At 40.7% G+C, this 17311-nt stretch overlaps 1 protein-coding gene across 7 annotated transcripts in view; it reads left to right on the top strand.

Moving 5' to 3' along the window:
- ANO10 (anoctamin 10) overlaps positions 1-17311 on the top strand; it is a 165263-nt gene that overhangs the window by 40207 nt on the left and 107745 nt on the right. For 6 of the 7 annotated variants that reach the window (XM_036266159.1, XM_036266160.1, XM_036266156.1 and 3 more), the window contains exons 2-6: positions 2618-2770; positions 7126-7323; positions 8073-8207; positions 13282-13401; positions 15999-16568. In XM_036266159.1, coding sequence (XP_036122052.1) covers positions 2632-2770; positions 7126-7323; positions 8073-8207; positions 13282-13401; positions 15999-16568 — 1162 coding nt within the window. In that variant the 5' untranslated portion in view covers positions 2618-2631. Of the gene's footprint in view, positions 1-2424; positions 2489-2617; positions 2771-7125; positions 7324-8072; positions 8208-13281; positions 13402-15998; positions 16569-17311 lie in introns of those variants that run through there. The other variant, XM_036266157.1, reaches the window with a different exon arrangement.

The raw sequence follows: 17311 nt of genomic DNA, 5'->3' as shown, positions 1-17311 counted from the left end.
ATATTCTTTCAAATTATATTCTTTTGAATCAGTATGTTTAGTATATGTTATTTATATATTATATGTATGTATATATGTATATATACATTGTAGAAAGAAACTAATGACTAAATTCTCAATTTATTTGCCAAATGCTGCATTTCCAGTTTAATATATATTCTCATAAGTCTATCTTGCACTTATGGATCAGATCTCTCTCTGTCTGTCTCTTTGGTCTGGAATTTGAATGAACATTAGTCACAATTAAAATGCTTTAATGGAAAAAATATACCTTGAGGAATGAAAGGCAGATTATCTCAAATGAGAATAAATCAATGAGCAAAAATTTATTATGCATTTCTAAACAGTGCTCATATATATGTTTATAATTGAAACCTGCTTTTAGTGTCTCAGAAAGTTTGTTTTATGACCTGGTAATTATAAGGTGAGCCTTTTATTACATGCCAACGCATACTTGGTGAAAAACTTTGACCTTTGATGCCATCCATATGTACGCTGCTGAACAATTTATTATTCCCTTCATATAACTAGTCTTTTCATCTTTGTTATTTGATCACACACAGTTATTCTTTCCATGCCCCGGGTTAGAAACCCTGGAGCCATCCATTTATTTTTCGAAGTTGAAGGCTATCTGATTCTCTTCTTCCCTCCCCAGAAAGTTAGTGCCCTCCTCAGGCTGCCCCTCCACCTCGGGTGATTGCTAAGTACTGAGCCCATGTGTTAGAATGACTTGATGCACGCATGTTTCTGCTATTAGACTGGAAGCTCATCAGAAGTAAGATGTAGACCTAACTTCAGGCTCCAGCACAGCTTAGCTCTCAGTAAGCATGTGATTAATATTGGTTGTGTTTGATATTTTCATTTAAAAGGTGACAATGCTCATCTCATAGTCTACTGGGAGATAAACATTTTTTCCCAACTTTTTTTAAATGAAAAATTCCAGAAGTTCAGGGGAGTTGAAAGAATACCATGAAGACCACCCATGTTCTTGTTCCCTAAATTTACCCATTGGGAATCATGTCCCTCTGACACCTAGCCAGTCCTCTGCTCAGAAACCTACAGTGACTCCTGCTGGCCATTGGGTCAGATGTGAACTACAGCATTCATTACTCTTAAATGGTTGCGTTCTTCTCTTACACCGTCCTGATTCTTGCTTCGTTGATTTTATATGTTATTTCCCCGTGTAGCACAGCTTCTCCCTTTGCTTGATCCAAAACTTTTACACATCAAGTGTTCTGAGTTCCATAGCTCTAATAGTATTCCTGATATACTTGTAGTATAATTTGAAAACAACATTGATTTATAATACCTGTGTTGTCCCAAACAAAACTTATGCTCTGTTAGAGAAACACAAATGTTTGTAAGTCCAAGCCAGACTACCTAGGTCTCTTTGGTCAGCTTCCTGCAAGATTTCCCCCGAAGAAAGGAAAGACATTCTATGGTATTGGTCACTCCTTTTTGTGATTGTTCCCAAGAATTGATTTGTTTTTTGTTTTGTTTTTTTATCCTCACTCAAGGACATTTTTTTTCCATTTTTTGTTCAGATAGAGTGGGAGGGAGAGAGAGAGAGAGAAACATCAATGTGAAAGGGACACATCGAGTGGCTGCCACCCACACGACCCAACCAGGGCCGGGGACAAACTGCAACCGAGGTCCATGCCCTTAGTGGGAACCAAACCCGGCTCTCTCTGGACTGCAGGCCGACGCTCTAACCGCAGAGCCAAACCAGCCAGGGCTCAAGAATTGATTTGTACTTGTCCTTTGGAGACATTAAAACTTACACCAAGTACAAAATTACAATAAATAAGTCTGAAGTCTGAAAATCGCCCTGAGAATCACTGGGTCAGAGAGATTCATGTGAGAAATATTTTACAGAGAGGCCATTAGGCCTTAGTGACTGATGTCATTAGTGGGTCTCCAAGTTGACTCTCATTTTTCAAGCTTGGTAACAGAGATAAAGGTGATATCCTTGAGCAAGGCAGGGGAAGTGGGAAAGAAAGCTGATGCTGGGAGATCAGCTGGATACTGAAACATGAAATTGGACTCTGTCAGTTCCCTGCTCGTAATGAATTAGTGACTCCCAGTGTTTATTGGACAAAGCCCACTTCTTTTGTGATCAGGGGCCCTAGTCAGTTACCAGCTCATTCCCATCTTCATTCCTCCCCTCATATAGACAATGCTCCAGCCGAACCTAATCACTTGTACTTCTGAGTCTGTTGGTTATTTTTCATTATTATTGTGTAGGGTTATACTGTTTACGTAGAATGCTATTCGTTGTCTGTGTGGCAAACTCCTGTTCAGGCGGCACATTCTTTGTAAATATTTTCTAACTCCTCTTGTGTGAGAGCACATTTTATACTGTTACCTTTTCTTACCTGAATATCTTCCCTGCAGTATTCTGAGCTGCTCACGGAAATGGACGGTGTTCTCGTCTTTGCGGAGTGTGCTTGAACCATCGGTTAAGCCTGTCATATAACCCATCTGGATCGTGAGAAATTTTGCTTTGTCTTGGAAGCCAGAATTAGGTGTAACTAAGGGAAAATACAAATACAGTTTATACATTTTTCTCTTTTCCATGATAACCCATGTTTGCTCTTTATTTTATTTTAATTTTCAGCAAGTTTGTCAAAGATGAAAGTGACCTTATCAGCTCTGGATACGTCTGAGAGTTGCTTCACGCCTTTAGTCGTCATAGAACTCGCTCAGGATGTCAAAGAGGAGACCAAGGAATGGCTGAAAAACAGAATTATCACCAAAAAGAAAGATGGAGGTGAGTGAAATAAAAACTACTCAGACTTAGCCATGCTCAGTGACTAAAAATCTGTTTTCAAGTGTGTTTTACAATTTTTGTCATCATATTTCTAAAATTAATGTCTGTTTCTTTGGTCTTTATTATTTATCCAGGACTTGAAAGGAGGTCTTAAATCAGCATTAGACTGTAAGTCTCCGTTAGTCTGTAAGCAACAGGAGTGATTTTGTTCGCAGCTGTAAACGCCGTGCCTAGCACGGTGCTCGGTGCCTTACAGGTGCTTAATAAATATTTGCTAAACAAATCCACAAGTATTTACTGAGTGTTCTTTGTGTGTCAGTTATGGAGATATAAATACAGCCTGTGCCTGCAAGGATGTTACTGTCAGGGTGAGGAGACTGAATGCTTGCAAATTGATGTAACAGAAGATAAAAGCTAATGAAAGAGCTGTTGCAACGCAGTTCGTGATACTTAGGACCGAATCCAGTTTATACTTGCTATAATAGTAAAGAGAGGGAAGAGGTGATACGTGGTGATGCTTTTCAGGGTGGTGAGGGATGACTTTATAGAGGAAGCCAAAGTTTAGCTCTCTCCTGAAGGACAAGGAGAAAGGGTATAGGTCAGGGTGAGGCCATTTTACATGAGCAGACCCTTCCTAAAACTACACCAAGCGACACCTAAAACTTCACCAAATCTCCAGACACTGGACAGAAGTAAATACTTTTGACCATAAACGGAAACTGCTTTTTAAAATATAAAATTTTCAATCAAAGTTGAATTTTAACTTTGTTTTTTTCACATAATTGAACCAAAAATAAACTTGAAAACAAGAGCACCCGCTTGCTGAAATCGGCCGCGTGTCACTGGACTGGAGTCACTTCTCTAAGAGCCCTGCGACGTGAGAGCATCTGGAGCATCTCAGAGTGCGAAGCTCCAGGGTGTTCCCAGTCTCTCTCTGCTCATTGTGTAGCTTTAGCAGGAACACCAAGGGCCTGTGGAGTTGGAAATAAAAGTGGATCAAGAGGGGGAAAAGAATGGGCCGAGATCTACCCCTTCCATATTGTACCACCCAGGAGAAGACTCTGCTTACTCTTCTCTGGAGGGGGTCAGAGGCATGGATTTTTGGCAGGGAGCTCAGTGCAAAGTTGAAAACAGAGATTCTATAACTGCAAATAGGGTAGCAACTGAATATTGCTACCCCTCTCCTCCACCCCATGAATCTTTTACCTAATTTAATTTCCAAAATGTTAGCAGCTAGATTCAAACCATCTAGGAAAGATTGAATAATCTGTCTTCGGTGAATCTGTTCAACTCAAAACATAATAACTGAAGGAGCATTTGCCTGTGAAAAATGACCTGGCCAGACTGCCTTGCATCAGAAGCCATCTTTGATGAGCTCCGTCTACACCTTCAGAACTTGCTTAGCCTCTTAGCACCCCTTCCTTAAATCCGAGCATACCACAGGTCACCAGTCGCCTGAGGAAAATCTCTGCATGAAAGAGAAAGGTAAAACTAAGCAGAAAAATCCCAGCAAACTATGTAGAAGAAGAAAACCAAAAGAATTTAAATCTCAATTCTCAGAGCATGAGAAGCTAGATCATCTAAAAATCAAGAGTAGGTTATTATAAAATAATCATTTAGGGAAAAAAAGCAGCTCTTACAACTGAAAATAAGAAAGCTAAATAAATAAATAAACAAAATAAAAAAACTCAGTAGAGGAGTTAGAAGATAGTTTTGACAAAACATCCCAGAAAGTAGCCCAAAAAGGTAAAGAATTAGAAAAAACACGAGAAAAATATAAGGAAATGAGAGGACTCGTCCAGGAGGTACACATCTGAATAAAAGAAGATCTAGAAAGGGAACAGGCAAAGGAGAGGAAGAAATTATCAAAGAAAAGCTCAAGGCTGATGCCATGCTGTGCCACACTGAAGGGCTCACCCAGTGCCCAGCGCTGTGGATGAAAACGGCGTATCCTTGGAAAGTTTTGGAACCCAGGGGACGAAGAAGATACTACAAACTTCCAGAAAAAAGAAAATAGGTCTGATATAAAGGATCAGACTTCTTAACAGAAACTTTAGAAGCTAGAAGGAAGTGGCGTAATTTAATTTCTGAAGGAAAATGGTTGCAATCTAGAATTCTGAACCCACCCAGCTGCCAACAAAGGTGTGAGGGTGGAGTGAAGAGAGCCTCTAAGAAGACGGTGTTGATAAGGTATCACATCAGTGTGTAGGGGGAGACACAATTGGCAGAGCCTTTGGGGGATGAATTATTGGCACTAAACTAAGCAAATGATAAAACAAGACAGTTAATTTTGAGGGAAATGGAAAGTTGTAGGAAAGGAAAACCATAATAAGGAAAACTGTAATAATGAAAATACTACTGATGAGATGAAAAGGATGATGTAATTGTATCGTGAGAATGGAGTGATGGGAGTGGTGGGTGGAAAAGGTGAAGGTGGGTGGGGAAGGGGGAGAAAAGAGAGCTAAATCCTTGGCTGCCAAGGCCTAAAACAAGAATAAATAGCTCTAGCCCGGCCAGTGTGGCTCAGTGGATTGAGCATCATCCCATGGACTGAAAGGTCATGGTTTGATTCCAGGTCAGGGCACATGCCCAGGTTGCTGGCCAGATCCCCAGTAGGGGGCGTGCAGGAGGCAGCCGATCCTGTTTCTCATATTTCTATCTCTCCCTTCCCCCCTCTCTCTCTAAAAAAAAATCAATGAATACATCTTTTTTTTAAAAAAATAGCTCTATAAGCATGTTGTTTGGTGACATGAACAAATAATAGGGATCACCTGAACAGTTTGCCCTCCCTGGGGAAGTAAATTGGGGAGAGGGAAATGAGGACTGCCCATTCTCAAAAACAGATATTGCCAAATGGTTCTCTATGGAGGTATGCTCTCCTGCAAGTGTCCAAGAGTGCCTGTCCCCACATACCCTTCATGTCAGCTTAGGTCTTCCAAGCAAGAGACCATAACATGGGATTTAATACACAAGAGGTTTATTGAGAGAAACAGTGATTGAAAAAGTGGGGAGGGAGCAGGACTAGGCGTAGAGAGCCTTCAGCCTTTGGTGCTGGTCTCACACTTGAGAAAGGTGAGAGGGAAGGAAGGGGGCTTGAACCGGAAGAGCCCCAGACTACAAACCAGTTCTGAGAAAGTGTCAGCCAGGCCCAACCTTGTCCTTCACTGGGATTGCTTCATTCCAGTGTCCCTGCCTGCATGCTCACCAATGGCTGGGTGCAACCGGGGAGCATCTAAGTGTGAGGTGCTTCCTCCAAAGAGGGCAGCAGGAGGCTGTCAGTCAACCCTGCTCCTGGGCAGCTTCTCTGGGAGGGAGAGCCGGGCGGAGTGGGGCATTTCTGTGGCTGCTATACTCACCAACCTATATCTTGTTTGTGCTATTAAACTTTTGATCTTTGCAGTGTGAAAAGGGCAAAATAGCATATTGGTGTCATTTTTGCATTTATTCAAACATGATGAGGTTAAGGATTTTATATTCATGAGCCATTTATATTTTCTATAAATTGAATGTATCTCTTACTGATTTTTTATTAAAGTCTTTGATTCATCTGTTATAAATTACCTAAATAATACATTAATCAATATATTAATCCATTTGGTAGGTGAAACATAAATTCTGCTCATTATCCTGTTACCATCTGATTAGTATTTTCGTAATTCCTGTTAATCCTCTCTAGATGGTAAATAGTAAAGAAGTACCTTAAAAAGTTTGATGTAGGTAGAAAAAAAATGAGGAAAAATTATTTTTACCATAATTGTTTAAGTAATAATTACATCTACAAGATCAAATCTTAACATTTACTCTTAACGTTTGGAAACCTGTTTAAGAAAACTATCATTAAGCCTAACTGAATGTAGACATTTATGGGAAAAATAACTGAAAATTACATTGCTCTTTAGTATTTAACATTCACACAATCTGTTACAGTCCAATGTAATTGTGTTACATTTGTGCATTTTTTCTGGGATATTTTATTTCAAATTAATTTTCTTAAATTTTGGCCTGTTTTTTTTTTTTATATATATATTAGAACCTATATCCTTATCCTGTATAGTTAGTGCAAATTTGTACCTAGAGCTAATAAATATTGAATTCTTGTCTCATATCTACTTCTAATTTGAGTAACTGGCAAGCTACTTATTGCACTTTCCCGTTTTGACTTTTATTTCAAAAAGCTATAAAGAACCTGCCATTCCCAACTTACAGTTTTTATTTATTTGGAAGAGGGATTTACATTGTTAATATAATTTATTTTTTTTCTACCAAATTAGAAACATAATATTTATTGAGAAGGTTTTCATGTTTGAAACATAAATGTTTGTCTCTAAGATTGTGCTTACCTTTTGTTTTCGAAGGTGCCCAGCTGTTGTTTAGACCGTTGTTAAATAAGTATGAGAAAGAAACAGTGGAAAATCAGAACTTGTATCTCGTTGGTGCCTCCAATATCAGATTGTTACTGGGGGCGGAAGCAGTGGGCTTGGTAAAGGAGTGCACTGATAACACCATGAGAGCCTTCACGTATGGGACCCGGCACAACTTCAAAGGCTTCGATGGTGAGTCCCAGGGTGGTGTCTGTCAGGGTCAGTGTGTCAAAGAGAACGGTTTCTAGAAAGAGCTGACAAAGCCAGGGTGGCCATGATATCAGAATGGAAGTTTATATTTGATTTGTTTATAACTAGCGGTCCCTTCCAGGACATTCAGAGTTCGAAGATGTGATTAGACTTCTTCCGCCTCACTCTGGATTTAAATGGTCAAAGTGAAATTTTGGATTTAAGAAAAAACTTGGTGAATAAATGACCAAGGTGAAATTCACCTTATTTAAGAGGATTCACCTGTCAAAAATACTATTTTCTTATCAGACTTTGTTCTCCCTTGTTTATGGGAGGGGTTTTTCAGCTCCAGAAGGGAATGGCCTGGACTTGAGAGTGTGAAGGAGAATTTCCACATAGGCCAACGTCAGCCCCACCCCTAGTTACAAGTTTGTCAGCATAAAGAACATACTGCCTTCTGCTCATTGGTATTAATGTGATCAAGCAAGTGTCTGCCATTTGAATATTTGTACCATATTATATAATAGTACAGTAATTGAAGAATTGTATTATATGAAGGCATAACAATATTTTTATTCTTATAAAATATCTAAGGAGCTTTATATTAAATTTACTAGTTTTATACTTTGCTAACTCCTTATGTTAATTATTTATTGTTTATATCACTTTCATAACCCCAGGTTATTTGAATATTATTAACTTTATTTCGGCTATTATTTAGAGAATAACTGGAACTTTTTGTTTTATTTTAGATAACAATGATGATTTTCTCACAATGGCAGAATGTCAATTCATTATCAAACATGAACTTGAGAATCTTAGAGCCAGAGATGAAAAAATGATCCCTGGTTACCCCCAGGCAAAGTTGTATCCAGGAAAGTCATTATGTAAGTCATTACGTCAACCAGCTTCATGAATACACATTCTAATGCAGTTAATTTTTCTTAGACATAAATAACACATTACTGGGGCTTTATTGTTTCCTCTTACCAAGAAACTCACACAGCTTTACAATAACTTATTTTTTCACGAACATATCTTTTGCCTTTAGAGCGTCACTATGTTGCGTGTTTTAGGTCACTATATTTGTTCTAGTGGTTTGCTACTTATTCTCAATGTCTCTCACAGCATTCAGTTAGTGTAAAGCTCAGTGTGAGCACATGTACATGCTCCTTAGTTAAAATTAGCCAAGTTCCTTTGTGCCCAAACATTATGCTATAATGAAAATCTGTGGAGGAATAAGAATGGGAGACCTGGTCTTTTCCTAGGGTACTCTCCTCGCCTCTCTCCTCTCACTGGGCATGAATACCTGCAGACATAGAAAGGCTTAGGAAGAGTGACGAGGTGACAAGACCTGAATGAAACTTGATTTTATGTAACTCCATTTGAATGAGAATGCTGCTTTGCAGAATGGAAGTGTTTACTGCAATGTGTAATTCCTGGTTTGCCTCAAACCCAGATAGTGGCATGTGCTCAGAGCATTTTTGCTGCCTAAAATACACTTTAAACATGTGAGCTTCTGTGTCTAGTCTGGTTTATTTTTTATTTTTTATTTTTTTGGTTAATCCTCACCAGAGGATATTTTTCAATTGTTTTTCAGAGAAATTGGAAGGGAGGGAGGAAGAGAGAGAGAGAAACATTGATGTGATGTGAGAGAGACCCATCAATTGGTTGCCTCCCACATGACCCTGACTGGGGCCAGGGATTGAACCTGCAACCTAGGTATGTGCACTTGACTGGTAATCAAACCTGTGACCCTTCAGTATGAGAGCTGATGCTCTAACCAATGAGCCAAACCAGCCAGGGCTGGTTTCCTTGTAATAGTCAGTTTAATACTATATATACTTTAATTTGTTTATTATTATTCTTATTTTAATCCTCACCTGAGGATGTTTTCCCATTTTTGTTCAGATAGAGTGGGAGAGAAGGAGACACATCAACTAGTTGCCTCCGCCTGACCCTGACCAGGGCCAGAGATGAACCACAACCGAGGTACATGCTCTTGACTGGAATTGAACCCATGATTCATTGGTCTGCAGGCCAATGCTCCCACTGCTGAGCCAAACCCCCCAGGGCAATACGTTTTATTATTACGAAAGTATTATTAAAGTACTAATACCTTTAATACTACCTTCCAGTCTTCACCCAGGAGGACAGATGCCCAGGAATGAGGCCATATTTAAAATTTCCTGTTTGTCCCCAAATATATTTTAGGGCTGGTTTGTTAAAGCATGATCCAATCATAGATCACCCATCTTGTTTGACTGTTAAATCTCTTAATTCTTTCTCTCCCCTTCCTCTTTCTCTAAAAATCAATAAAACTATTTTTAAAAAGTGGTCTGCACCAGAATGCTAGAGTTGGGTGGGGCCTGGGAGGGGTGCAGGGGACAGCAGCAGCTGCAGGGGGTGCAGGGGCCCCATCTTCCTGTATGAAGGCTGCTGCGGCTTTCTCTCCCGGTGGGTGCTCTGTGTGCTCATCACCCCTTTGTTGGGGGCTGATTCGAGGGAGCATGACCTGTCCTACCTGTTGCACAGAGATACTGGAAGGAGTTTGTGAGAGAGATTTTTGTTTTTACTTTTTTTTATTCTCACCTGAGGACATTTTTGCATTCATCTTCAGATAGAGCCGGAGGAAGAGAGGGAAGAAGAGAGAGAGAGAAACATTGACTGGCTGCCACCCACACGACCCCAACCAGGGCCGGGGACAAACTGCAACAGAGATACATGCCCTTAGTGGGAACCAAACCTGGGTCTCTCTGGTCCGTGGGCTGATGCTCCAGCCGCTGATCCAAACCAGCCAGGGCTTGTTTTCACTTTTGACGTAAACACCACATTAGCCAAAGGCAGAAACAGTGCTGTGTTAGGATTGCTACTGCTTTACTTAACTCCCAGGGTTCAGCTAAGAGCCAGGTCCACCTTCATTTAGATTTCGTTTGTTTAGCTAATGGTTAAATGGTTGCAACAGAAATAACCCTGTACTTGACAAGGAACCCTTTCAGCTCCTGAAGGAAGGAATCTTGGTTTAAATTGTTCCTTTCTTTAAATAGGCCTGAAGAGCATCATATTTTCCTTTGAAGGTAAGGCTCATGTTAATTACATTCTTAGCTGATGTCAGAAGATTGAAGGATTAAAAAAAAAACCTCTATTTTTAGAACCTGAAACCAGAACCATGCTTTTGGCATTGATGGTGAAGAGAAGCCCAGTAATTTAGGACCTGTGGGTTTATATTCTCTTCACAGTCCTATTTTTAGAAGTGTTCAAGCTGGTTTTATGCTTGCTTGGAAAGTCTTCTACTGTAGAATGGAGTAATTTAAAAAAAAAAAAAGAACTTAGAAATAGTAAAATTATAATTTAGATGCTATAAATCAGTTCGAAGTTAAGAAAACTTGATGTAGTAATAGAAAAGGATAATAATAGGAAGAAAGAATAAGCTGTCGCTGTGCGTCCCCAAGTACCAGAGAAGAATCGGAACAGTTGTGGGTGATCGACTTTTATTCCTGTTAATAAGAAAAAATCTACGGAAACATTGTAGAATAAAAATATTTAAAAGTGGATTTGGTAGCACCAGAGATTGATTTAATTTAAACATACACCTTTTTCAAGCATTAAAGAGGATTTCATCAAACCCTGGCTTTTTAAAAAAAATTTTTTTCTTTATTGATTTTTAGAGAGAGAGGGGGAGAGAGAGATAAAAACATGGATGAGAGAGAACATTGATTGGCCCCCTCCTGCATGCCCCCCACCAGGGATTTGGCCCACAACCTGAGCATGTGCCCTGACTGGGAACCAAACTAGTGATCTTTCAGTGCGTGGGTCGACACTCAACCACTGAGCCACACCGGCCGGGCTCAAACCCTAGTTTATAAAAACATTTCTTCTGTATTGTAAGAAAAATCATATATTAAGATTTCTTTTTGACTCAGACTTTTTAGTATCAGATATCTCCTTTTTATTATTATCCTTTTCTTTATTTCTAAGAATTTAGGTTTACTTTAAAATTAATCTGAGGATTTTACTATAGAACATTTGTCCTGAAAATACACTACCTCTCTTTGTTCTACTGTGCAGTATTTCTACACTGAAAACTTAATTTGTGATTTTTTACCCCATGTTGCAGACATTTATTTGCCGTCACCTATCTTGTGACTGGGTAGGTGGGAGATCAGAGTTGAGCTGATCAACCTTAAAGAGCTCAGAGCTTGTCAGTGGATGAAAACAGCAAAGCATCCTTTCTTGATGCTAAGTCCATTTTATGAGCAGCCGTAATCTTTTTTTTTTTTTTTTTTTTTTTATCCTCACCCGAGGACATTTTTTTTCCATTTTTTGTTCAGGTAGAGTGGGAGGGAGAGAGAGGAACAGAGAGAGAGAGAGAGAGAAACATCGATGCGAAAGGAACACATCGAGTGGCTGCCACCCGCACAACCGACCAGGGCCGGGGACAAACTGCAACCGAGGTACGTGCCCTTAGCGGGAACCGAACCCGGGTCTCTCAGGACCGCAGGCCGACGCTCCAACCGCTGAGCCAAACCGGCCAGGGCAGCAGCCGTAATCTTTAGTAGGAGGCAATGCTGGGAACTTGTGTGGAAAGTGCTCACCTGCTCAAATAGGGCACAAGTCCTTGCACTCGAGCTCTCTGTGTCCCCGAAACACACCTCCTCTCACGGACTAGCCCAGAGAGTCACTCTGAGTAATTGTGGCGGGGGAGTGCCCCATTTTCATTTGTTGTTACTAAGGGCTAGTGTCTTCGGCTAAATTAGATATGTGCATGAATATTAAAATCACTATATAGTTAGTAGAATTTTCATTAATTATAATCTGTGTTAAAAACCATTTTAAAAATAAATAAATAAAAAATAAATAAATAAATAAATAAATAAACTCAAACTGGCCAAATGACTGCTGAAAGTAGGAAGTCGATTTGATTTGATTTTGACATTTGCTGCTTTTTGAATGCTGTCAGATTAGAAAAGATGAAAATGATTGAGTATCATCAGTATCAAGAATGAAAGGAAGGAAACCATTCTCCTGCTTTCACTGTAGTAGGAGGATAGATTGGTAAAATTTCTCTAGGGACAGCTTTATAATATGTGTCCAAATCTAAATACATATGCCCTTAAATCTAACAATTCTACTTTTAAGTATATACATAAGGCAATAGTAGACAGGTGGGAAAAGGTGTATGTACAAGAGTTTTAACATTATTTATAATAGCAAAAAATGGAAACAAATATTTTTCAATAGAGAATTAAATTGTAGCATTTCATAAAAGGGAATATTATGACACTGTTACAAGGGACATTTCATGTTCTATTTATATTGGCACTGACAGATACATTATATTTTACTACATGAGAAAAGATTACAGAACAATGTATATGGAATAATCCCATTAAAATATGCAGCCCAGCTGGTGTAGCTCAGTGGTTCAGCATTGACCTATGTACCAAGAGGTCGCTGGTTTCATTCCTGGTCAGGACACATGCCTGGGTCTTGGGCTCAATCCCTGGTAGGGGGCATGCAGGAGGCAACCAATTGATGTTGATGCTTCTCTCTCTTTCATTGATGTTCCTATCTCTCTCCCTTCCTCTCTCTCTAAAAATCAATAAAAAACATATTACATATGCTTATGGGTGTATATTTTGAAATGGTTATACACTACATTGCTATTTACAGTGGTTATTTTGGGGGAGAGGGAGAGAATAACTGGGGCCTCTCAAATTTTAATTTGTACAGTTCTGTGTAGTTTAAAATTTTACATTGACTTGTATTGCTTTCATAGTCAAAGAAAATAGTAAGGATATTGACATTATGAAGAACAAAGAAGTATACACCTCTGGAGGAGGTGTAAGTGTGGTCTTCGTGTCATGCTCCTTCCTAGCTGGAGTGGCTTTGTAGCAGCTGAGGAGGAGTATCATGAGCAATCACAGATTTCTTTTATGTTTTTGGCACATTTCCCTGCAGTGAGAAGACTGCTCACGTCTGGCATTGTGATCCAGGTGTTTCCACTGCATGATAATGAAGCCCTGAAGAAGCTTGAGGACAACTGGTATACTCGGCTTAGTTTAAAGTATCAGCCCATAGGTATGTGTCAACACCTGTTCCCGTAGACAAGAGGAAGACCTACCAAGGAAAAGTCACGCTTTGGCAGTGGTGCCATCTCCCTTGGGCAGACAGCTAATGCTCCGCCAGGCAGGGCTCACCAGCTGCCTGGGAAAAACATGGGGGCGGGGGAGTAAGATGGGTTACATGACCTGTTTGTCTACTTCTAATGCGATTGTAGATGGACTGAATTACAGGCTTTCACTAAAATTGACCAACAGCACAGGCAGTTCAGAGTGTCCTTAATAAGTACATGTCAGAGTTGGAGTAGAACAGATTTTATAAGAATTTAGTTTGACTGTGAATATTTTGTATTTGAAAATTTCTCTTTCCTTAGAGGTAATCACTTGGAGTGAGTCAAGTTGTGCTCATGTTAGGGGAGACCAGCAGGCCTGACCATCTTTTCAGGTGGCTTCCAAGTGTCTTGGTTTGTACTGCTGCTGTCTGTCCATTTTCTCTGAGTACAGTGAGAAAGATAACCACGAGTTTATTTGGTATGTGTATAAACTTGCATCAATACAGATATCCAAATTTGGGGGTTGTGTTTTTTAAGCATAGAATTATATTTAAGCTAGTAGATTTCACCACAAGTATTACTATCAGTTTTTCCTTAATAGACATTTGTCTTTTGGTTTTGTGTAGGGGAATCCCTCTAAAATGACTCTCTTTCCAATTTCCATTCTGAAAACAACTATTACAATATTGTAACTGAACAAAAATGGTCTTTAAGATTAAAATTTGAAATTATATTCTGAATTTTTTCTTATAGTCTTTGAAATGAAGAGTTGTGATTTTTTTTTTTTTTTTTTTTTTTTTTTTTTTATCCTCACCCGAGGACATTTTTCCATTTTTTGTACAGATAGAGTGGGAGGGAGAGAGAGGAAGGGAGAGAGAGAGAGAAACATCGACGTGAAGGGACACATCGAGTGGCTGCCACCCGCACGACCAACCAGGGCCGGGGACAAACTGCAACCGAAGTACGTGCCCTTAGCGGGAACCGAACCCGGGTCTCTCAGGACCGCAGGCCGACGCTCTAACCGCTGAGCCAAACCGGCCAGGGCAAGAGTTGTGATTTTGATAGTTCCAGGTGACAATAGTCATGGTACACGTAGGACATTTTTTTTACTTTGGCATTTAGGTGGCAGCAAATGTAAGTATTGCCTCTAGGACTTGTCAGTGAAGTATCCATTAGCTACCTTTTAGAAAGTAGGGGAGAAAGTGAGCTGACGGTGAAGGCTGAGCATGGTTGTGGTAGTGGGGCTGAGGCTTCCGGGGTGCTGGGACTGGTGGTCGCAGACTTTGAACTTCCCCTTGAGATCAAAAGAGGGCTATCTTGCCCAGCCAGTGTGGCTCAGTGGTTGAGCATCGACCCATGCACCAGAAGGTCGCCAGTTCCATTCCTGGTCAGGGCACATGCCCAGGTTGCAGGAAGCGGCCAATCGATGTTCTCTCTCATCGATGTTTCTATCTTTCTCTCCCTCTCCCTTTCTCTCTCTCTAAAAATCAGTAAAGAAAAAACAATGAGGGCTATCATTCGACTTGGAGCCCAGGACCATGAGCACCTTTTGTTTTGTGTTTTTACATTGTTTAGATAGTCTTTAACCTGATTCAGATTTGAGGTAACCCATCATAGTATCTAGCTCCTGGGTTAGCTTGAAAAAAAATAGGGATAGGAGAAAATAGCTTATCTTGGTTTATTCTAACCTATAACTATAGACTGGTCTGACACGTTACCTTTAAAAAATTACATTTTAGCTATGTGTAACTAACCAAGAAATAATAACTTCAACTGCTGCACCTCCCCCACCCTCAGCATCCCACCCTGGTCCCAGGTCAGGGTACTTTTACAATCCAGACACTCACCTATGTGGGTGTGGCTGACAAAGGACCCGTGGGTGTGGCTGACAAAGGACGCAATGTTTGTGACCTCTTTTGGATCAGGTAACTTGTGTCCAGTTCACAGAATATTAACAGCAATGTTGCTTGGCCCTTCTTGTTTTAAGGTACAAATAAATATGTTTTGTGTCTGTTTGAGAAGTCAGAGTGTAGAATATTGTTTGGTGCTTTTGAATAACTTTTCTTCAGTGTATTGAAAAATTTGCCATGACATATTGATGAAACTTTATATCTTCAGGTAGGGGGAGCAGGATACTATAGATGGGGAGTCTTCTTTGAAAAGAACATCTGTGACTACAGTATTAAAGTAGAAAAGTGGGGAGCATAAATTAAACCCCAATTAAAAGTTTTATTGGCCATGACTGAATTTAAATTGAGAACCTTGGAGATTTGGGACTAACCCCTTGGTGACTTTTTTCTATGGGAAGAAGGTCTGCACCAGATGCGGAAGTAGACCCGGGGTGCCTGGCAGAGCCTGGGCCCTCAGCTGGGGGAAGTGTCAGGCACGCAGTACAGATAAGTGGAGTCTTTGTACTGCGTGGGGGATGGGTTTACCATCACACACTGACTGGGAAATCATGGTATTACGTGATCCCCACTTAACTAAAGAAATGAATAAGCTTAAGAAAAGAAAGTCTTTGGCAGTTTATATTTCAGGTCTTTTTCTTTTTCTTTTATTATAGACAATATTCGTGGCTACTTTGGGGAAACAATCGCTCTTTATTTTGGCTTTTTGGAGTATTTTACTTTTGCCTTAATCCCCATGGCGGTCATCGGGTTACCGTACTACTTGTTTGTGTGGGAAGACTATGACAAGTACGTGATCTTCGCCTCCTTCAACCTGATCTGGTCCACAGTGATCCTGGAAGTATGGAAGCGCGGCTGTGCCAACATGACCTACAGGTGGGGAACCCTGGTCATGAAGAGACAGTTTGAGGAGCCCCGGCCGGGATTTCACGGGGTCCTGGGCATCAATTCTGTCACGGGCCGGGAGGAACCGCTCTACCCCAGCTACAAGAGACAGCTGCGCATTTACCTGGTCTCTCTGCCGTTTGTGTGCCTCTGTCTCTATTTCTCTCTGTATGTCATGATGATTTACTTCGACATGGAGGCCTGGGCCTTGGGACTCCACGAGGACAGCGGGTCCGAGTGGACCAGTCTCCTGTTGTATGTGCCCAGCATCATCTATGCCATTGTGATTGAGATCATGAACCGCCTCTATCGATATGCTGCTGAGTTTCTAACTTCATGGGGTAAGACGTGATGCTTTGTTTTTATCTCACGTGTCTGTAAGGAATACTGCTTGCACCACAGGGTTCACGGGACTGCTACCTCGCCCAGCAGATGGGTGCTGCTCCGGCCCCCTTTAGAGTCCCAAGGAGCAGTTCACGGCTCCAAGAGCCCCAGTGCTCTCCCGATCATCGTGATCACGGCTCTCGCTCACGGTCGCTCACTGTGTTCTGGGTTCCCTGCTGAGCACTCGACCCGCATGGCTCATTTTCACCTTCTCCGGACACTGTGAAACAGACACATTTCACCATCTTATGGATAAAGATACTGAGATTTCACAAGGTTCAGACAGCAAATGGTACAGCCAGGCTAATCCACACCTCGCAGGTTAACCTGTGCTCCTCATACTATAGCGCTGTGTTTTATGCTAAAGGTGAAGTAGATTGGATTCTTTTCCTGAAACTCTGGCTGAATGAAATGTGTCTAAGTATCTGAAAACCAGGTGTCCAGTCGTGCCGGGCACTGAGGACTCCATTGTGCTCAGCGGAGATGGGTGTCCGTGTATGCGCCTCTGGTCACGGCCGCCTGGATAGGTCATTCTGTCTTTCATTTACTTATTCATTCAAACAAGCAAATGTGTTATTATTCCCTAGGAAGAAGTCTAGGCCTTAACCACAAAGATATCTTAAATTATTTTTATTATCCATTTAACAACTACCATTTAGTGAGTGCTTTTCTTTGCTGATGCTTACAGTGACCCTGGGAA

The sequence above is a fragment of the Molossus molossus genome, unplaced genomic scaffold (genome assembly GCF_014108415.1).
Source record: "Molossus molossus isolate mMolMol1 unplaced genomic scaffold, mMolMol1.p scaffold_m16_p_18, whole genome shotgun sequence".
In the NCBI taxonomy this organism is placed as follows: Eukaryota; Metazoa; Chordata; class Mammalia; order Chiroptera; family Molossidae; genus Molossus; species Molossus molossus.
The sequence above is the reverse complement of the archived record's forward strand: the minus strand, read 5'-3'. Positions and strand labels throughout refer to the sequence as shown.